This window comes from Podarcis pityusensis (genome assembly GCF_964106645.2).
Source record: "Podarcis pityusensis genome assembly, chromosome: 12".
In the NCBI taxonomy this organism is placed as follows: Eukaryota; Metazoa; Chordata; class Lepidosauria; order Squamata; family Lacertidae; genus Podarcis; species Podarcis pityusensis.
This window is the reverse complement of record NC_138037.1, coordinates 51,643,699-51,666,273: the sequence shown is the minus strand read 5'-3', so window position 1 is coordinate 51,666,273 and position 22,575 is coordinate 51,643,699. Positions and strand designations below refer to the sequence as shown.

The window sequence follows — 22,575 nt, the reverse complement described above, 5'->3', positions numbered from 1 at the left end:
CTGTGGGAAGAACTGTGCAATGGAAGACAAGGGGTGTACTTTTAGGGTAGGGTTGCTCTCCAAGACAGCCAGAATCTGCAAAGACAGAACTACGTAACTATTCTAGTAGAACTAGTACATCAGCTTGCTTTCCCTCTCCTCCCTTCCAATCCCTTTTTCTTCCTGAATTATACTATTTTATTTTATTTTTACTTTTTCATTCCCCTGCATGCAAAGACAAGCTCCGGCAGACTGAGCAGACGAGGCCAATAGCTGGTCCAATGATCAAGATGGTGGTTTCCATGTAGAGGGAAGTGAGGGGTAGATGGGGCTCATCAACCTGGGAAGGTAGCCCATCTAAGAGAAGGAAAACTCTGATCCTAAATCTCCGTTTTCTTGCAGGATATCTTCAGGAGAAGAAAAGGGTAAGGAGTGAACCCTACACAAATCAGGAGTGAGATCCGTAAGGATGTTGGATGGCACCTTGTACGCTTCCTTGGTCCACATCAGTGAGGCTGAGAGGTGGGCTCTTGTTTTCTGGACAGCCCAGGACCTCCATACAGGAAGGTCACTTTGGTGCTGCTAAAACAGCAGTTTGACTTCACCCCCGGAAGCGCACTCCATTGTCTCTTGAGACAGACGGATGCTAACAATGTATTTCTTTCATGTTTTAAGCCATCTTGAGCATGGTTTGGACTATGGAAAGGTGGCACACAAATGAAAATATGTTCGTGTGGCTCAGGGATGCAGCTGGTGATGTGGAGCATCAAGAATAATCACATGGGCAATATGACTTTTCTATACTTCAAGCTCAGCTGCCCTGTCATATTGGTAAAATGGATGTCAAACAAGTACAGTGGACCCTCCGGATATGAACTTAATTTGTCCCGGGGATCCGTACTTACCCTGAAAAGTCGGTATCCGAAGCTGCCGCTTCTGCGCATGCGTGCATGGCGAAACCCAGAAATATACACTTCCGGGTTTGCTGCATTCAAAACGCGAAATTACATTACCCGAAGGTAACGTAACCCAAGGTACCACTGTACCTAGACTTTATTGAAAAGCTTGGCTTAAGATATGACTAAACTTTTACGTTACGCTGGCAGGTGAAGATCAGATCAGTTCAAACCAGAATCTGTGAAGAATGAGTTCCTCAAGCATCCCCACATTCATTCAGCCTCACTGATATCTATATCTAATTTTAGCCCACCTGTTATACAGAGCCGGCAGTGCTAGAAAGTCACTGTATCTGGTTCTCTCTGAAAGAGAAGTCAATAGGACACACTGCATAGCAACATGCTATTGTTTGCCTGACTGCTTGTTAATGTACGCCCATCTCAGCTATAAATAGACTGGCTAAGATTTTAGCCTTCAACATGTTCCCATAAAACACATGGAATTTGTACCGTAATTCACAAAATATGCTGCAGAACTAAACAGATACAAGCAACCACTAAAACATTCAAGATACTTGCAGCACTATAAAAAAACAACTTTTAAATAGAAAGATCTATGTTTAAACTAACCAGTTAAGAGGAAGATATGCCATTTTCACACAACCTTAAAGGAAGATTTCAGGCGAACATTAAAAAACACAAGGCATAAATCCAGGCTTGTTCCAAGAGTGCCTTTGGTTTTATGGGGTCTCTTAAGAAGAGCTGGAATATATCTACTGGTCTTCCGGTTTTCAATACAAAAAAAATTCATCACACGCAAGTAATTCCTCAGACATTTACCAGAAAAAGCTCTTGGTAACATGGGGAGGGGAGGCTCTAGCTACTTTAAAACCCCACAAAAACCTTGATCCATGTTGATCTTAGTCTTTGCATTAACTGAGAGCTATTGTAGCATAGCGGCTAAGAGAATAAACTGGAGGCCATGAAATCCTCAGTTCCAATCTCATCTTTTCCATGAACTCAGTATGCGGCCTTAGGTAAGCCATTGAGTCTCACTCTTGCATCTGCAGTTTTGTAATTATACTGACCTCTCAAAGTTGCTATAAGGATTACTGACATAACGTATGTGAAATACTTAGAACATGCTATATGAAGCAACAAGTGGACCCTACAACAAAATGTTGCAGTGTATGCTAGGGCTGTGCATTGGATTTGGAAGAATCATGAGGTGAAGCAGGAAGCCTGGAAGGTATTTATGGAAAAGCAGAGTGTTTACAAGTTGACATGAGTTGAAGTGGAGTCTGTGAAGTGCTTTGTGGCACCATGGCACTAAATACAATAAAGAAAATACCGTGTACGCGTGTCTGCTGAAAGCAAAATTAATGTCTACATTTACAATAACATGGTTACATGAAGACTGGATGAAGGAAGAAGGGAGAGCGAGCGAACACCAGAGGGTGGAGAAACATGGAGGGAGAGCTACAACGGGACTGACAGGTCTAGTTTGTAAACTTATGAGGACAAAAACAACACAAATAACATTTTACAAACATCGGTTTAGAAATTATAAACAGCAATGGATGCCAAGATAATAGTTTACCTATCGTTCCTGGAACGTGCTTGCCTCTGAAACTAAAGCAGGCTGTGACGTTTAGGCAGTTCACCGGCTGCAAGTCATCGTGGCACTGGGGAGCTGTGATGTCAATGGAAGCTGGCAGGAAAATGGAGATGTCCATAGTAATGACAGGCCTGGATCTTAAAACAACAACAACAACAACAAAAGCATTACTTTTGTAATAGTTAGTGGAGTGAAATGGCTTAAGAAACTGACCTATGGGTGAGAAGTCTATAGAAGTCTATCTACCTCAAGTCATCTTAGGCAAGCCTTTCTGTCCCAGCTCCCCATTTGCAACACAAGAATAAAACTACAGAGCTACATTGAAGACCGGTTGAAACAATGACTGAGATAATGTACAAACACTCAAAAGCACTATATAAATGCTAACAAGCTTGCACAAAGCTCCTCTGGAATGTCCCTATTCACAAAAGCTTCTCTGTGCCTCTTATTCTGTCTCAGATTGCCTCTATTCTTTTTTTGAAGATATGGCATGATTTACATGCAATAATTGTAGTGTTCTGCTGGGTGCTGTTCTGTATGAAAAACTATCAGTGTGGAGTGTCTCCACAAGTGGTTGCAGCAAACTTGACCTTATAAGTATCCTGACTGTTTGGAAGAAGTCTATTGTGCCGGCGTGATTAAATATCTGCGACCATGTATGAGCCTCTTCACACAGCCTCCCATGCAGAATAGTCCCTGCAAAGTTCTGTTTTCTAGATTTCTAGTTTCTGTACTCTAAATACTAACTTGTTTGGTGTTCTCCTTCCTCAACTGCTCAAGCTTTTGCAAAGTCAGAGAAAAGAGCTGGTCGTGCTCCTTCGTACTATGTTTTAGGATTGCATTCTTAGAAGTGGCTTTGTAGAGCCATCAGTCACAGCCACCAAACCAGAGGAAGTAGTCAACAAAACACAAAAAAGGAGATTGCCCCATAAGAACTGAAACCCCCGAACCTCATAGGCAAAGCTGGAATCAAGTCTTCAAAAGTATGATACAAAATTAGAGCAGTCCAGTTTTCAAAACACACAGAATTGTTAACAATTGTATTTCAAGATACACAATATTCATATGAACAGCCTTGGTTAATTTGATTCCTGCCAAGCAACAACTAGATCTGGAAGTCCACAAAATTCAATGAAGACCTAATTTGTTTATGGGAAACAGTCCTCGGGGAAAATGATAGCCCCATTAGTACCCAGACCCTGTAATTATCCAGGGATGAGTTTGACATCATTTGACACCATTGTCCCTCCAGAGCATTTAGCAGTCACCACTGCCATTTGAAAAAATCACATTATGTTTACTAATATTACTAATATTACTAATACTAATTGTCAGCCCTCTTGGTGGCCTGCTGTGAGGCTGAAAAACAGGACATAAATAAGGTAAATAAATAAAATAACCAGTAGCTCAGATATCTCAGTAGGCATCTTGAGCCTTGTGAGAAACCATCAAACCAGCTGCCCCAAAACGTCACACTTTTTTGTACATCAAGATGGTATGAACAGCTGTGTCAAGAAATAGCCATGCCTTCGCAAAAGGACTAAATAACAATAATCAAGGTGGGTATCAAAATATAACAGCATCAACTGAGCTCTTCAGAGCAACTTGTTTTGCTGACTTGGAGCTGTCCATGGTTCTGGCATACCCAGATTTTAACAAACAAACAAACAAATTTTAACTGGGTAATCTTACAAATAACACTCTTTAGACATTTCAAACATAATGTGGCAATTCGGCATTTGCTTAGTACTTGTTGAGGAGCAGCACCAGTGCATATGCTTTGTGCCATCTTTCTGAGCTGCATTTCTGAAACTTGCAAAGATTGCTCTTACGGCAGTGCACACATACAATTTAACTGTGTGTGTGTGTTTAAAAAAAAGTCCTTTACCATCCTTAAAATCTCACAAGATTACTTTTAGAAAATGATTGTGTGTGTAAGCCGAAATCAAGATCTCTTTCTTTTAAACAGAGCCAAGATGAGCAGTTTAATGCTGACTGAAATATGTATATTGCCAGAAAAAAGGGGAGGAAATAAATGGAATGAATAGAAACTGTGTCTGTGTGTGTGTGTGCGTGCGCGTGCGTGCGTGTGTAAACACACACATACATGTGTACACACACACACACACACACGTAATATGTGTGTGGTGCAAGATCTGTGTAAGGTTTACCAAATGGAATGGAGAATATCTGCCTAACCTAACTTTGACCCAGACTCTGCCTGATCCCTGCTGCCAATAAAACCAGCACCTGCTCCTGAGTCTCTGTGACTGACTGCCACCACCTGCTGCCACCACCTTTCCTTCCTCGTGGTTCCAGCCAATCTGCTGATAACTTCACTCAACACTCATGAGGCCTAGCCATCCACAACAGGACGCAGTCATTTCCTGAAGAACACACGTCCAGTAATTCCCCCCCCCCCCCAATTCCAGGATAGGACAGAATTGCAAAAAAAGCAATTCTGTATTCATCCGAATACCAGCGACTGGGACACACAAGCAGGGAGAGCACTGCTGCGCTTAGGCCCTGCTTGCAGGCATGGGCATGTGGTTGAGCAGGAAGAGAACAGGATACCATACTAGATGGGTTTCGGTTCTGTTCCAGCAGGCTTCTATTTATGTTCTTCTGCTTATTTTTTCAAAGCCCCTCAAAATACTTGTAGACGCAATGCATGTATGTCAATTTCTCTCATCGCTTGACAACTTGTAAGTGAATGTGTGAACTAGCTCCCTTGACAATTTCAAAGCTTGACGCAAAGCGAGTTGACATGAAAGCATTGGTTAATTTATAATGGCTCGTTCAGAAAGTAGTAGTATTCAGAGACTCCATCTCCTCAGAGTATTGCAGAAGAACGATGTCAATCAACATTTGATGATCTCCTTCTACCGGTCAACAATAGAAAGTATCCTTTCATACTGCATCACGGTGTGGTACGTTGGTTTGACATCATCTGATAGGAAGTGCCTACAGAGGGTGGTGAATACAGCACAAGTTATTATGGGCTGTCCCGTGAATCTGCTGGATGAAATAGCGGAAGAACGTTGCCTCAGGAGAGTGAGGAAAATTCTCAGGGATGATTCACACCCTGGCCGGCACTTTCTTGATCTCCTGCCCTCAGGCAGAAGATATAGAAGCATGATTAGTCGCACCAACAGGGTAAAGAACAGCTTCTATCCATGGGCTGTTAGGCTGCTGAATGAAAAGATAACAACAGGGCAACTGACTTTTGGGTTTGATGGGTGTGCGTCAGTAAACGAGGGGAATTAAGACTAAGATGGCTGAGTGGGGGGTGCTCGTGTAATCTCACTGTATACAAGTTGTACAAGTGATAATAATAATAATAATAATAATAATAATAATAATAATAATAATTTATTTATATCCCGCCCTCCCCCGCCGAAGCCAGGCTCAGAGCAGCTAACAACAGTAAAATGATACAACATTATAAAATCAGTTCATTATAAAATCAGTTCAAATCAGATTAATGGCAACCATTGAGCTAGAGTTCTGTGAGGATTGCCAAAGGAGGGGGTCAGGCTGTGCCCTGGCCAAAGGCCTGGCAGAACAGCTCCGTCTTGCAGGCCCTGCGGAAAGATGTCAAGTCCCGCACGGCCCTAGTCTCTTGTGACAGAGCATTCCACCAGATTGGAGCAACAGCCAAAAAAGCCCTGGCTCTGGTTGAGGCCAGCCTAACCTCTCTGTGGCCCGGGACAAGATGTTTTTGTTTGAAGACCGTAAGGTCCTCCGTGGGACATACCAGGAGAGGCAGTCCCATAGGTACGAGCCCTGTATAGGGCTTTAAAGGTTAAAACCAGCACCTTAAACCTGATCCTGTACTCCACCGGGAGCCAGTGCAGCTGGTATAGCACCGGGTGAATGTGATCTCGCAGCGAGGACCCCGTAAGGAGTTTCACTGCAGCATTCTGCACCCGCTGGAGTTTCTGGGTCAGTCTCAAGGGCAGCCCCACGTAGAGCGAGTTACAATAATCCAGTCTGGAGGTGACCATCGCGTGGATCACAGTGGCTAGGTCAGGGCGAGAGAGATAAGGAGCCAACTGCTTAGCTTGGCGGAGATGGAAAAATGCCGCCTTTGTTGTAGCTGCAATCTGCGCCTCCATGGAAAGGGAGGTGTCGAAAACTACACCCAATAAAGTATTTCAAAAAAATATTTCAAAATAGTATCTTCGATAGCAGGGGTGAGGAGCCTCAGACGTAGAGCCCAAATGCAGGGGGGGCGGGACTCTCTGTCTGGCTCCTGAGACCCTCCTCAGGTCACAGTCGCACCTCTTTTCCCCAGGCCACACGTTTCAGTAGCCTGGCTTCCCACACTCCTAGAATAGGCTTCTGTGGAACTGTGGTAATGGCTCTTATTTGCCTAGATGGACAGAGAGAGGTGTAAGAGACTGCGCAGAAACTAGCCTACCATTTTCCTGCTCACTTTTCCTCTGGCCTTTGCCTAGCACTGGCCTGTGGCCCTCAGAACAGAAATGTATCCCTTGGACTTACTAAGGTTTCCCATCCCTGTTCAGAGAATCCTTTGCCCAAGTTGTGTAAACTGAAGGGAGAGGTTTGAAATATACTCGGAGTCGAGTGTGGATTTCATGCTCTTTACTCAGCTCATAGTAGTGAGGAGGAATGGAAGTTCCCCCAGAATGTCTGCTTTACATACATTATTTGCACAATGGGCCCCACGTGATTGGCTAATTCCGGGATTCACCTGTAGGCCAATCAGGTTGCGGATTCACTTCCACCTGGAGCTGGATTGAGTAATAATAATAATAATAATAATTTATTAGTTGTACCCCGCCCATCTGGCTGGGTTTCCCCAGCCACTCTGGGCGGCTTCCATAGAAACCAAAAAACACTAAAATATCATACATTAAAAACTTCCCTGAACAGGGCTGCCTTAAGATGTCTTCTGAATGTCAGGTAGTTGTTTATCGTTTTGACATCTGATGGGAGGGCGTTCCACAGGGTGGGCGTCACTACCGAGAAGGCCCTCTGCCTGGTTCCCTGTAGCTTTGCTTCTCGCAATGAGGGAACCGCCAGAAGGCCCTCGGCGCTGGACCTCAGCGTCCGGGCAGAACGATGGGGGTGGAGACGCTCCTTCAGGTATACTGGGCCGAGGCCGTTTAGGGCTTTAAAGGTCAACACCAGCACTTTGAATTGTGCTCGGAAACGTACTGGGAGCCAATGTAGGTCTTTCAAGACCGGTGTTATGTGGTCTCGGCGGCTGCCCCCAGTCACCAGTCTAGCTGCCGCATTCTGGATTAGCTGTAGTTTCCGAGTCACCTTCAAAGGTAGCCCCACGTAGAGCGCATTGCAGTGGCTCCTGTGGACCAATCAGACTGCTGCATTCTGAATACTATTGTTCTAGGACCAACCAGACTGCTGCATTCCGAATCCTATTGTTCTAGGACCAATCAGACTGCTGCATTCTGAATCCCATTGTTCTAGGACCAATCAGACTGCTCCCTTATGGATCCTATTCAACTCAGTACATAACAGGTTCTTCTACGGTATGGTGAAAAGGAATGGGTTCAGTGAGGCTCACTGCTGCTCTCCCCCCAGGAGATGTCTTTAACATCTGAGAGAGCCATTAAAAAAACAGCCCAAGATGACACAGTGCCTCAGCAAAGAAAGGAGGGAAGACCAGGCAGCTGTTTTTCCTGATGGGGCTTAAAGCCTTTTTGGTTCCTTCCTTCCCTCTCCAGCTCCTCATTCCACCCCCCCCAGCTCTTTCACAGAGCACCAAGGGAGCCTTGCCTTCCTGTTGGAGGCCAAGCAGTTGACTTGGGATTTGGGGAGAGGTTCTGCCACTTCAGGAAATGGCTGTAGCTCTGCCTTCGTAATCCCAGAGGCAGGGTCCTGCCCCCAGAAGAACCCCCCTTCCTCCTGAAAGGGGGAAAGAACCTGCAAGGGGGGGGGATCAACCTAGCTGATCTCCCACTGAGTTGTAAGATGCCACAAGCATATTATGCACCCATGGTTGTCAACAGAGACATGCGTGGCTAATTCCTAGCATCATGAACCTAGACTTACAGGCTTCCTTTGAGAACCAAAGTATGATTGTCTCCTGGCTACCCTCTTGCAAATTATGACCAAAAGCTTTGCATTTCTGCAACACAGGCCTGACTTGTTGCTAGGGCTGTTTCAAGTTGAAAAAGAGTTCAATCATATGGCTTTTATGGCCTTGCACTGGTTTTCTGTGCCACATGACGCTGGGGATTGGTTATGGGATCAAAGAGCCTATTCATGTATTAAGAACTGCCCAAATTCAGAGTCTGAGCGACAGCTTCATGTTTCCCTAAAACATCCTCAGTCCAGTGACCAGGGATAAAAAATGGCAGAAATTGTTTTGTTTTGTTTTCTATGCTATCACACCAAATTGTTCTAATGTTTTGCTGATTGATTTTGCATACAATGTATTTGAACTGCTTTATTAGACTGTGACAACACCCTACAATGAAGGGCAGGGTGCAAAATTTATAAATAAACAAATACCATCCAAGCATATCTGCTGCACGCCGATAAAGCCATCTGTGAAATCAGAAAGTTGCAGCCAAGTATGGGAAACATCTGACCTTCCAGAAACTGCTGGACTGCAACTGCCATCATCCCTAGCCATTGGCCATGCTTGCTGCTGCTGATGGGAACTGTAGTCCAGAACCATCTGAAGGGCCAAAAGTTTCCTATATTTGCTCTAAAATCATTTCTGGGAAATACAGTGGACTATTGCACCCAAGTGCAGAAGTGGTCTGCATTACATTAGTTCCTGCAGCAGTTGCCCCATACATTCATTCATTCATTCATTCATTTATACATAATAAATATGTATACATTTATTTATACATACCCCACCCATCTGGCTGACTTTCCCCAGCCACGCTGGGTGGCTCCCAACAGAATATTAAAAACACGATAAAACATCAAACATTACAAACTTCCCTCAACAGGGTTGCCTTCAGATACCTTCCTTGCCTTTAAAGATTTCTAGAAAAGAAAATTATCTATTTTCACAAGGTGCTTGTTCCAAGCCTGAAGTTCCTGCCGAAGAATCTTATTCTTAATCAAGAGATATAATACCAGTTCCTCCGATAGTAAACACAGAATCAGAACCAAAATGTGGCCGCGGTGAAGCAAGGGGAAGGGATTAGCATATTTGTGGGAACCTTGAGGTTTCCAAAAGGGCAGTTTGGTATTTTAAAAAATGCCTAAGAGGGTGAAAAACTGTCCATTGCATCCTCAGTAACTATGGAATGCTGAGTGCCAGCTGGAAAAGAAGGCCAGTTATCTCTCCTCTTTGGAAATGGCGGGCAGGACCCTGAACAGGGGAGGCAGATCCATTAAGTCAGGGGGTCAGCAAACTTTTTCAGCAGGGGACCGGTCCACTGTCCCTCAGACATTGTGGGGGGCCGGACTATATTTGGGGGGGGATGATGCAAGAGCACCACGAGCCCCATTGGCTGCTTACCTGTGTCTTGCGAGCGGCAGGGGCTGGCGGCAGCAGCGGCAGAGGGACGATGAGCAGTGCACTAAAGGGCTCTAGAGAGGGGCTGCTTTAAATGGCGGCCACTCGAGCGCTGCTGCTGCTGGCACCAACAAAGCCCAGTCCTCTTCCTCCTCTAGGCAGGGCAGGGAGAAGCCAGGAGGAGGGAGGGAGGAGGCGGTGCTGCCATGTGAGGGAGAGGGAAGGAGAGGGAAAGAATGTGTGTGCCGGCGATCCACGCGGCAGTTCCCGGACGGTCCGTGGGCTGGATCCAGAAGGCGATTGGGCCCGATCCTGCCGCGGACCTTAGTTTGCGGACCCATGCATTAAGGCCAACCTGTCTGCCTTCAGTCAGATCGTGCCTGCCTGCCATCTTACTTAAAATAAGTCAGAGGTGGCTCGGCCTGTCATTGGCTCTGGCTCCACCAACTGTTGGGTCTCCTGCCCTACCAGTCCAAATGGGCATCAGTCACCTTTTAGGAGGAAGAATACACTGCAGCATTTTGTTGCAGATTCCACTTGTGGCTTTCTTATTGCCTGGCTGGACACATGTTAACCATTATTGTAACTGGTCAGCAGCTTGACACCTGCTACAACATTATGAGAGGGGCTAGTTCTCTCAAGCCAGTGTTCGTTTCATCTAGCCAGTGTAATACCACAACACCAGAACCTCAGAAGGCATGCATCCATAACTTATTGCTGTGCAATAATGATAAAGTGCACAATTTAGAGCAACTTATTGAATTCTCTAAAACCCTCCCCAAACCATATGCAGTGTGGTTCTGTGACGTGCCCTTTTGTCTGCGGACAGGGAATGGAACAATTATTTTTCTTAGGCTGCTTATTGACCCATATAAAGGTAAAGGTAAAGGGACCCCTGACCATTAGGTCCAGCCATGACTGACTCTGGGGTTGTGGCGCTCATCTCACTTTAGTGGCTGAGGGAGCTGGTGTACAGCTTCAGGGTCATGTGGCCAGCATGACTAAGCCACTTCTGGCGAACCAGAGCAGCACACGGAAACGCTGTTTACCTTCCCGCCAGAGCGGTACCTATTTATCTACTTGCACTTCATGCTTTCAAACTGCTAGGTTGGCAGGAGCAGGGACCGAGCAACAGGAGCTCACCACGTCGCCGGGATTCAAACCGCCAACCTACTGATCGGCAAGCCCTAGGCTCTGTGGTTTAACCCACAGCGCCACCCACGTCCCTATTGACCCATATACTAAGCACAATAAACTGCCCATGGTTTACCAGGGTGATAGTTGCTCACATCAATCTGGAATAATAAAAATAATAATAATTGTACCATCCATCTGCTGCCTGGGTATAAATGAGTATGTGCACCCTTTGAGAGTCCCCATCAAACCCCACAAATCAAAGCAGCTTCACCAAAAGCTTTTAATATCACTTGGCAGAATGTGTGCTGCTTTTGGCAAAGAAACTTTGCAGAACTTTTTTGGGGGGAGTGTGGGCTGGGGAGGAGGCAGAGGCCGACTTGCGACTTTACCCTAATCTTAATCCAAACAGCAAATGCAGCACACTCCCTGACAGCCGGTAGCTGCAACTCATCAGCCACACCACATGTGTCGCTTGTAATGCACAGATCTCTAAAGAAATAAACAGAGGATGTTGTGGTGGGTGGATTCTGGTTGATGCAGGAACCTGCAAAGCCTACCGGATCTGCCCTTCACAGAAATGCAGTAAGACACCGAGAAATGGATACAGCAGCATAGATGCCTATAAAATTAAGGTTTTTGTTACTTCTGTTTTTTCCTTAGAGCAGCAGTACATGGAGATCCATGTTGCTTGCGTTTTATGAACTTATCAAGGTGGCAATGCTTATGTCCCCCCGCCCGAATGTTGCAACACAAACTTGGTACAGTGGTACCTTGGTTTAAGAACAGCTTAGTTTATGAACAATTTGGATTAAGAACGCTGCAAACCCAGAAGTAGGCGTTTTGGTTTGTGAACTTTGCCTTGGAAGCAGAACATGTTGAGTGTGTTCCATTTGTAAATTGAGTCCCCTGCTGCTATGGGAAAGCACGCTTTGGTTTAAGAACGCTTTGGTTTAAGAATGGACTTCTGGAACGGATTAAGTTAGTAAACCAAGGTACCACTGTATATGGGAAATATTCAGGAAATGCAAGTGTCCTTTCCCATAATGTACTCTCCCAAGCACAACACACGAAGCCAATTGTGCAGACTAGTTGCCCTTGTTGGAACCATCTTCATCATCTGCGTTAGCTACATGCACTGGCAGGTAAAGAAGAGCAGTGCTGAAGCAGAATCGGGTAGCAGGTGATGCTGGAGACCCGACTGGAGAGCCACTGCCACTCAAGAGCTGCTAGTGCTCGGGCTAGACAGACCAAAGGTCCAACTGCTTGTACAAGGCAGCTTCACAGGTTCTGCTCAAGAAGGCATGGAGAGAGAAAGACAGGGCTGTCTCACAACACAATGAAACACACAACTGGAAAAATATACTAGCACTCTCCATGCCCTATAATACCAAGAGAGAGAGAGAGAGAGAGAGAGAGAGAGAGAGAGAGAGAGATGGAGGAGAGGGAGAGGGAAAGAGAGAAACAACTCTTAGCTACCTCCATGGCCATGAAAGGAATTAGCTGGAGGAGGAATGTGGTGGAGCAGAGCAACCATTCAGGTGTAGAAGGCCCTTTTCCAGCACTTTGGAAAATACAGTTGTTAGCCAGTGATGCTTCTCGTGGGAAGCACACAAGAAGAGCATGGTAGAGACAGCCACTCCTTGTTTCTTTTCTCCAGCATCTGCTGAAACAGAGGTATCGTACCTCTGAATATGAGGTTCAATTTTAGCTATTGTGGCTAGGCAAGGAGAGGAAATGGGAAACTGCCTTGAAATATTGTTCATGGCGCAGCTATATAGCAGAAACCATTTCTACGTGCCTCCAAAAACATGACATCTGTTTGCAATAGAAAGGTATCCAAAAAATGGGAAACCGTAAAACAAGTACAAAGGGGTGCCTAATTGAACGAAGGATGCCCATAATTGTGTTTGTTCTAAGTTGCCTTCTGATTGGTGCTGATACACTAATGAGCGGCCCTATAAAACAGCAAAAGAAAAACCCAGAGCTTCTCATTTTTCCACCATTTATTATCAGACTTCTTTGTTCATTTCATGGGCATGTTACTCCAGCTGTTTCCTCTAATCAGATCATCTACACACCACCTCTCTCTCTCAAGCCTTTTCAACAGATCACAGTCACAAAACAAAACACCATTGCTATCTTCCCTAATTTTGCAGTCACAAACTAGCAATTTAACTAAACAATATCATACGATTGCCCAAACAGTTGCACATGCATCTCCTGTTGCTCTGTCTCAAGGCAAATCTAAAAAAATGTAGTATAAACACCAACAATTGGGAAACACTGGCCTGCGAGCACTCCAGTTGGAGAACAGCCTTTACCAAAGGTGTCATGGGCTTTGAAGACACTCGAACTCAGGGCGCAAGAGAGAAACATGCTAAGAGGAAGGCACGCTTGGCAAATCCACCGTCATCAGCTCCCTCCCAGAAACCAATGTCCCCACTATGGAAGGACGTGTGGATCCAGAATTGGCCTCCACAGTCACTTACGGACTCATTGTTAAAACCGTGTTTATGGAAGACAATCTTACTCGGCTACGAGTGATCACAAAAAGAAGAACCTGCTATGCTCCTTCAACACTTTGCCACTATTTATTGACAACTGCTGACTTTGCTGCATCTAAGTGAACAACACCTACAATCCTGACTATCGTTCATTCAATTCTACGATGCTCTTTAGGAGCTCAAATAAATCAATACTATGGTGCTCTGAGAGCTTAAACAAATCAATGAAAGAGCATTAGCCGTACTGTTTCTCTGTCGGCCAGAGGTGTAAACAAGGGGAGCTATGACCGTGTATGAAATGTAGCAATGTAGCATATATGATCCAATGCTCAACAGTACAGCGCTGCTTCAACTGAAGTGATCATGAAAAGAACAGTTTAACACCATTTGTAGCTGTTGTGCATACAGTGTTGTTGGCGTGCAAACACTTGAGCATACTGTAGAAATATTAACCTGCAGTTGCTGCTATTAGTGCTTGGCTGTTTTGCTAACTGGTATAAATACTCTTTATAGCCAATGTCCAGAAAGTAAAAATGGTTGCACATGCAAGACTCAGTGGCAATTTCTTCCCAAAATAACTTGGAAGAGGAACAGCAAGAAACTGCAAGATGCACAGAGATTAACCTTATTAAAGGGAAAGTGGTAAATTGACCTCACCTTAGAAGAATCACATTGTTTGACATAAAGGCTCCTATCGTCACATCTGAAAATAAGAGAAAACATTTAGAGAAATTTGCACAGGTGCCCAGCATCCACATCCAAAACATACTATAGTTGTTAAAAACAAATCTCTCCCCTCTTGCAATGTAATATTCTCAGTTAATATATTCTTCCATTAATATCTTGCATACCATAACATGCATCTCAGCTTGGTCCACACATCCAAAAAAAACAGACATAATCAAGGTACCCAGGTTGACCACAGCAAGCCGAGTTGCCTGACCACCATCCAATTATCAACTTGCAGTTATCTACTGCTTTCCCCCAAAACTGGTCATTGGCAGTTGCCCTTTGGCTAATCTGAGACCAATTTCATGGTTTGTGAAGGTACCATAGTCGTCGGTCTTTTTAATTTCGCATTAGTTGAGATTTATAGTCCTCTTCCTAAAAAGTTGCGTGATCAGGGGAAAAGGATTATTTACTGCTGCTCAGATCTGTTCCAAAGGAAATAATCCAGTCCAACTACAAATAAATAAATAAATAAATACTCTGAAACATGTGGACATTTTTTTAAAAAAGAAGGAAACAAAAGGGAATTGGGTGTATACACAAAATTGGTCCTTCCTTCCTGCCTGCCTTCCTTTTTCCTTTTATTTCCCAACTTTCCTCCAAGCTACTCAAGATGGTATACATCTCCATATTATATCACAACAATCCTGTAAGGTAAATTAGGCTTAGTCAGTGATATGTACATTCTCCCCTTCATTTTTTTCTATTTCTACAATCTTTTCATTCGTATTATCCATTCTTCCATTCCATTTCATCTGTTTGTTTGTTTGTATTCTTCTTCTTTACCAGTATTACAAACCTACCTGGATAGCCATTTCCATCCATGTCAACTCCTCCAGAAATGGACTGGCCAAACATCTGTAACATTGGGCTTACTCTCCTCCCAGGTATCCTCTGCAATAGACAACACAGAACTGGAATCAATGGAACCAGGAAAATCATAGCACCAAAGTTGCTTACAATCCGTTGGATTCAATGGCAAATCTCAATAGTTTTCATGGAATTGGAATGCATGAGCTGGGAACCACACGTCCATTCAGGTCTCACTGTTAACAGAGGGAAATAAAATAAAAAGGGACATGCAAGGTTTTCCAGCTCTTCTGAATTGTCACACACTGGATCTAATTCACCGACATTACACCTCCTCTGTTCAGGGCTATTCTGTTTGAGGCAACATGTAAGCAATGGCACTGGGTTATTTGCAAGAAAAAGAGGCTCTATCTACATGCTCCTTAGCACACTGTTCATTCTTCTGAACCACCTGTGTGAGAATTCACCACTATCTGCCCCCAAAAGTATAATGTGTGATTCTACTAGTGACTCTCTCAGTCAGTTTCAACAGAGTAATATTGATTCCTGCTTTGAGTGTGTGATTTGTGAGATCTCTTAATAAGATTTCAACTCAGAGCAAGGTCTCCAATCCCTAACAGCACTATTGGTGCAATACCCATAAGGCAGTTGTCAACTGACCCTCTGCTGGCCCATTTAACAGATGGATGGGTTCATAGAGCCCTTAGCACAGACCATGCAGAAAAACATTGTAAAATACTGAACACGACACCTCCATTTTGGAGAAGGGGGTGCAATTATTGTCCTGCGCTTTCAGTTTAGTGCTAAAGCATCAATCTGGTTGGATGCAAAGCTCTTAGGTGGACATGCTCTTAATGGATTAGAAAAAGAAATACAATGGGTGGTAATACTGACCAACTGTCAGCTGGGAAATTAATAGAAAACAACGAATATCTAAAGCTTAAAGGAAAGGAAAGCACTCTAAAACTTCTTCTCTTAAAAAAGCAATGAAGAAAACTTTCCCACTCTTGGACCTGATAACACTAAAGCAACTGAAAGCAGCTGAACTCCTCAAATTACATTTACACAAGAGAATGTGGCTAGGTTTTTGCGGGGGGTCCCTGTTAGGGTGGCAAACCAGGGCTACACATATCCCACAGACATCTGCAGGCTATTAGGGTATAAAGATTGCAGTATAATGCTACACAGCTTTGAGAGCTGCAGACAGAACCAAAGGCCCTGAAACCTAGCCTGATAATATTTATCTAGCGTACACATTTATCTGCAAACCAATTAAAAGTGCTTCATCTGCATCCAAATCTCGCTGCAGCAGAGGTAAAAATCAGGCATTCAAAATGAAATGGGAGGTGTAGGAGTATCTCACTGTAAACAAATGATCCTTTCTTCTAACATAGATTGTATACGTGTGTGTATGTTTTTTAATACAGACCATCTGGATGGTTCAGAGTTCCAGTAATGGGACACAAAGCCTTTCACCCCCAAGGTTACTGGTTCAAATAGAGGCCAGGTAGACAGACACTACAAATTAAACATATGAAACAGCTTGATGGATTTGTAGCCAAATGACCTTCAGCCCTCTTCCTTGAGGACAAGGCACAGCACTAAAACATGGCAGAGAGAGAGAGAGAGAGAGAGAGAGAGAGAGAGACTGAACACAAGGAAAAGTAATGGAAACTAGCTGGCAAGAGCACACCCTGAAGAAGATCACAAAAGCTGAAGACTAATCTGCTCAGAGACAGCAGTGTCAACTGCACTGTTTTCTATGATTAAGCTGTCTCCTTCTGAAATGCCTATATTACCTCAAATATGTAAAAATTAAGAAATAACATCTATCCGTCCAAATCTGGACATCCTCAACCAAAATGCCATTTTGCATTTCAGTCTCGTTCAGTAATCTCCCATCATTTCAGTGTGCAGAGAAGAGTCATTCACATGCCACAAATTATCACTTATAAAAATTATCATAAAAAGGATTTTGTTTGCATTTTCTTTATTAAAAAGTTAATGCGTACTTTTAAAAAAGTCAGCAAACAGCAGAACTAATCACTCACAGCCTGCTCTAAGCATCTCAAATGCAACCACTGAAACTCTGACTTAGCATCCTCTACGAGCCTCCCGCCCAGCAACAAAACAAAATATTTAGACCAGAACTTTAAAACAGCTGAAAGTTGAAAAACAAGCCTGATTTCTTTTTGTCTTTGAAAAAGCAAAAACATGCCACTATCCAGATTAGAACAAAAAGCTCAGCCTGCGATCTACTGATGTATTTGTACTAAAATGTCCTAAACCATTGCAGGAGGTAGGACTGACAAAATCTTTGAAATACTGTACACCAGGCACGTCCAACAGATAGATCGTGATCACTGGGTAGATCACTGGTAGATCACTGGGCATCAGTGGTAGATCACTGGCTCCCCCAAAGAAGCTCAACAACTTTAGCTCCACTAAAAAAAGCTCTTTTTTTTGCCCTGCACCTCAAAAAAACGGGGCTTTCCTTCTCCCTAAAAAAAAGCTCAACAACAACTTTGATCTGAATGCCTAAAAAACAGGCCTTCTTCCTCCTCCCCAACAAAGCTCAACAACTTTGACCTGAACTCCAAAGAAGGGGTAGATCACTGCCAGTTTTTAACTCTGTAAGTAGATAGCAGTCTCTTGGGAGTTGGCCACCCCTGCTGTACACAGTACATCATTAATTCTCCGCTGATTTGACTTCACTGAAGTCAATAGAAGGTGCCTGGTGCTTCTTTGTTTTTATTTTATTTTTTTAAAAAAATTATTAAGAATATTAGAAAAAGCCTGATGTTAAGCAGCTTGCAGATTAGGTGCATTTGAAGAAGCATTTATATTTTTCTTATTGGAATACAGCCCCACAAACACTCTAAGGGGAAACATCCTTCCTGATTTTGTTCTGCTGTTTAGGCAGCAAAACCCAAAGCTGTCCTCCTGATCCCTGAGAAAGCTTTTCTAAGAGCACGTCTACAACTGTAACCTTATTGAATTTAAAACCTGCACAATTGCCCTGGCTAACAACCAAGGAAGAGGGAAATATAGTTCATCCAAGGGTCCAGAGAGCTCTAACAAAGCATCCTTATCACCAAAACAAAACACTACCAAGGAGCATTGGCGGGGGCGGGGGACCCATTAGAATCATAGAATCATAGAGTTGGAAGAGACCACAAGGGCCATCGAGTCCAACCCCCTGCCAAGCAGGAAACACCATCAGAGCACTCCTGACATATGGTTGTCAAGCCTCTGCTTAAAGACCTCCAAAGAAGGAGACTCCACCACACTCCTTGGCAGCAAATTCCACATTACATTAACTAGTTTCAAGCCAACTGAAATTTGTGCTGGATACATTCCCTGAACCTAAACCTTTGACACAGACTAATTCCCCGCAATGTATTACAGCCCCACATTATATAGTTGTTGTCTATCCAGTGGCTGATCACCAAAGAATTGATGCTTTTGAATTATGGTGCTGGAGGAGACTCCTGAGAGTCCCATGGACTGCAAGAAGATCAAACCTCTCCATTCTGAAGGAAATCACCCCTGAGTGCTCACTGGAAGGACAGATCCTGAAGCTGAGGCTCCAATACTTTGGCCATTTCATGAGAAGAGAAGACTCCCTGGAAAAGACCCTGATGTTGGGAAAGATTGAGGGCACAAGGAGAAGGGGACGACAGAGGACGAGATGGTTGGACAGTGTTCTTGAAGCTACAAACATGAGTTTGACCAAACTGCGGGAGGCAGTGGAAGACAGGAGTGCCTGGCGTGCTCTGGTCCATGAGGTCACGAAGAATCGGACACGACTAAATGTTTAAACAACAACAACATCCAGTGGCATTTCTATCTGCCCCAAGTCCCCTTGTATATCCTGCCACGTTTCTACATAACCTATAGTGTCACGTGCCCAACGCTTACCATAGAATATTGAGGTATGATGCCCCCCATGGATCCATGGTAGATATAGACTGATCCAACGTAGTCATCTTCTTTAGGAGCACCAATGGCAACATCTAGGCAAGACAATGTGAGACAGTGGAAATGGGAAAGAGCCCCTTTCAATCTTTTATTTTTTTAAGACTCTTGCCACAACAAACCATCTTCATCATAAAGATGAAAGCCACTCAATCAGCAGCTGCCTGGCTTATAAGAAAAAAGTTGCCCCGTTTAATGAGCTGATTTTAAAATAAAACCCTCAAAATGCATATTTACATTGCTTCTAATGAGAAACATCTGTTTGGGTTCCACAAATAATACCAGCCATGCGCAAGGGGAATCACAGCAAGCCTTTACATGCTTTACGTATCTCAAGGGAGAGATCTGGCATTGTACGTGAAGCCACCATTGGCACACAGAACACAAGCCACCCACCATGAAGCCATGGCAGATCCATTGAAAAATCCACTCATAATGCCAGCTTGCAAGTTGGGATGGACTGCTCAGCTCTAAGGCACTGAAGGAGTTTGAAAGAAAGCAACAAAGATGGGTGGCAGGGAATGTGTCTAGGCCAAGGCCTGCCCAAAATGACATTATATCCAGATGAATTACAGCACTGCTGTTTTAAGTAAGTTGTAAGTTGCTTCAAATTGTTTTTAATGTTGGGTTTTAATTTTTTGTAACCCACCCTGAGACCACAGGATGAAGGGAAGCTAATAAATTAAAGACAATAATAATAATAATGCTGGAACATCAACACTTTCCAAATTTGCTTATAATTAGAGCTGCAACCATTAGTCCACAGATAAATCAACTAGTTTTAGTTAATTGATAGCAGAAACCAACTTAAAACCAGCAAGGGCAAATTTTAACTGGATTTTGTGAAGCTCAGTGTTATTTTTCTAGACTGTTTTCATTCTGGTGTGTTACTGTAATTGGGAGTATAAAAATGTTGACAAGTGACCTTTCTTTCCAACAGCAAGTGCCCTTTGTTTATTAAGGCTGATTTGTAGGTATTCTTTTGAACAGGAATAGTTTGCCCTGCCAGTAACTTCAGCAACACTCTGAACAACAAGTAACCTTCAGCAACACAGTATGGAAAATCCAGTGTGAAACAAATGTAGTTTACTGGCTATTGCATTGGCAGTGAGGATAACACAGAGGGAAAGTGCTTTCCTGTTGGAATAAATTTGTCCCACAGATACAATGGCACCCTAAAATAGTAACTTCTCACACCTCCTTGCAGGTCCCAGACAGGCACCCCTAGCAGGACTAGGAAAGATCAGAGAACTGACAAGAAGAAGGTAATATACATTGCTTCAACATCCCTTCATGCTTCAGCCAGTGTGGTATAGTAGTTAAGAGCGGTGGACTCGTAATCTGGTGAACCAGGTTCGCGTCTCCGCTCCTCCACATGCAGCTGCTGGGTGACCTTGGGCCAGTCACACTTCTTTGAAGTCTCTCAGCCCCATTCACCTCACAGAGTGTTTGATGTGGGGGAGGAAGGGAAAAGGAGATTGTTAGCCGCTTTGAGACTCCTTCAGGGAGTGATAAAGCGAGATATCAAATCCAAACTACTCTTCTTCTTCTTCTTCTTCTTCTTCTTCTTCTTCTTCTTCTTCTTCTTCTTCTTCTTCTTCTTCTTCCATGAAGCACCATAACAGGGGAGCCCTGGTAAAATCCCTTACTTGGATTAGAACAGGAGTCAGCAAACTTTTTCAGCAGGGGGCTGGTCCACTGTCTCTCAGACCTTGTGGGGGGGCGGACTATATTTTTTTTTGGGGGGGGGGAATGAATTCCTATGCCCCACAAATAACCCAGAGATGCATTTTAAATAAAAGGACTCATTCTACTCATGTAAAAACACACTGATTCCCGGACCACCCGTGGGCCGGATTGAGATGGTGATTGGGCCGCATCCGGCCCCCGGGCCTTAGTTTGCCTAGCCATGGCTTAGAAGCTAGATCTGTCAGCCACAAAAAAACCTCTCTGGGGGAGAAAGTGTGCCTTCAAAGATGAAGAATGATCTGAGTGGGACGGGTTTGAAGCACACACATTCCTGAAGCACTCCACAGCAGGTCCCTGCCTCAGTTCAGAGTGCTCCAGAGAGACCCAGCAGCAGCCCAGAGCCCACGTGCAAAAGAAAACAGACTGACCTGGGAATCCATCCTCATCCATATCTCCCAGGGAGGCAATACTTTCCCCAAAGTGTGCGTTGTAGGCATTGTCACCATTCAGAACAAGTTGCTCTTCCATGACTCCCTAGCAAACAGGAAATAGGACAGGCTAAGAAAAACAGAGCCAGTGTTGAGAGATGCACGGCCTCTTTGCTAGAGCATTGCTCATGCACATGTTCCCCAGGAAGCATCTGGAGCATGTCCTAACCAAATTTCAAGTTGGCAACACTAAACCCGGGCATTATATAAAGGAAATGCTGTAAATTGAAAAGGCACTTAATTGCTTCTGAAAAGGAAGCGCCTAGCCAGGATGACGGAGCAAAGGCCGATTAGTGGCCAACTGTAATATTTCAAAAAGAAATCTTAGATAAGTAAAATCGTGCACTCGAGACAGTGCAAAAGTTCCAAACAATTGAGCAACTAAGCCGGTGAGGTTAATTCTGTTCCGTTCCAAAGAATGGCCAAGAAGAACTATTGTAATAGCATAGACTCAGTCTGTGTAGCAAAACTCCCATGTGATAATAATGAGGTCTGCAGCACTTAAGTAAATCAATCTGTTGGAATAATTCGTTTAAACATTTCAGTTGCCTAAAAAAAAGTGCCTCCAGGTAATCAGCCAGCAGGTTTTAAATAATTCTTTAAAAAGTACTTATAAAAATGGAGCTGGCAAGTGTTGTCTTGGAAGGGTCGTTCCCTCCTGTGTGAAAGAGACGAGATGCAAAGCCACCAAAGGGTTGCGTGTGTGGGCTGCACGTGGAATTATCTGATTCTTTGGACTTGACTTGTACATTTACCAACAGCATTGGCCATTGCTCTATGAGGACATTACTGCAGCATTCAGTTCCATCTTTCATAGGAGGGGAAATGCCATGCTTTGGAGTCTGTAATTTTGGGGTGGAGCAAAGCAAAAGAATCTTAAAAGATGAAGAAACCACTTTACATAGGAATAGGTTGACAACATTAGAATGTAGTTGGGTTAGATATAAGAGAGTGACGAAAAAGAGCAAAAATATATTTTTTTTCTTTTTTAAACCCCACCAAAGCTCCCACAAAAATGCTGATATGTTTTTCATGCTTTTATGTCCAGTTCTGCCATCTACCCTAGACTTCAGGTGCAGGAGAGTTATTTCCATAAGGAAACCAAACACCGTTGTTTAAACCCAGCTCCGTGTCTATCTCAAGGGGTCTTTACCGTGTTTTTTTGTGAATAGGTAGGGACTGATTTCTGGAAATTGCAATCAAATCTTTTGGGAGGTCTTCAGAAAGCTGCTGACATAAAGAAAATCCTATATAATGAATCTGTAACAAAAACAAT

General features: G+C 43.8%; 1 protein-coding gene across 1 annotated transcript in view; it reads right to left on the bottom strand.

The window, feature by feature from the left end:
• Positions 1 to 22,575, bottom strand: part of ITGA9 (integrin subunit alpha 9) — a 231,898-nt gene that overhangs the window by 152,606 nt on the left and 56,717 nt on the right. Inside the window, exons 10-14 of the mRNA XM_080975757.1 lie at positions 21,240 to 21,345; positions 19,066 to 19,160; positions 15,138 to 15,228; positions 14,263 to 14,308; positions 2,476 to 2,630 (exon numbers count right to left, since the gene is read on the bottom strand). Of these exons, the coding sequence (XP_080831883.1) occupies positions 2,476 to 2,630; positions 14,263 to 14,308; positions 15,138 to 15,228; positions 19,066 to 19,160; positions 21,240 to 21,345 (493 nt within the window). The remainder of the gene's footprint in view (positions 1 to 2,475; positions 2,631 to 14,262; positions 14,309 to 15,137; positions 15,229 to 19,065; positions 19,161 to 21,239; positions 21,346 to 22,575) is intronic.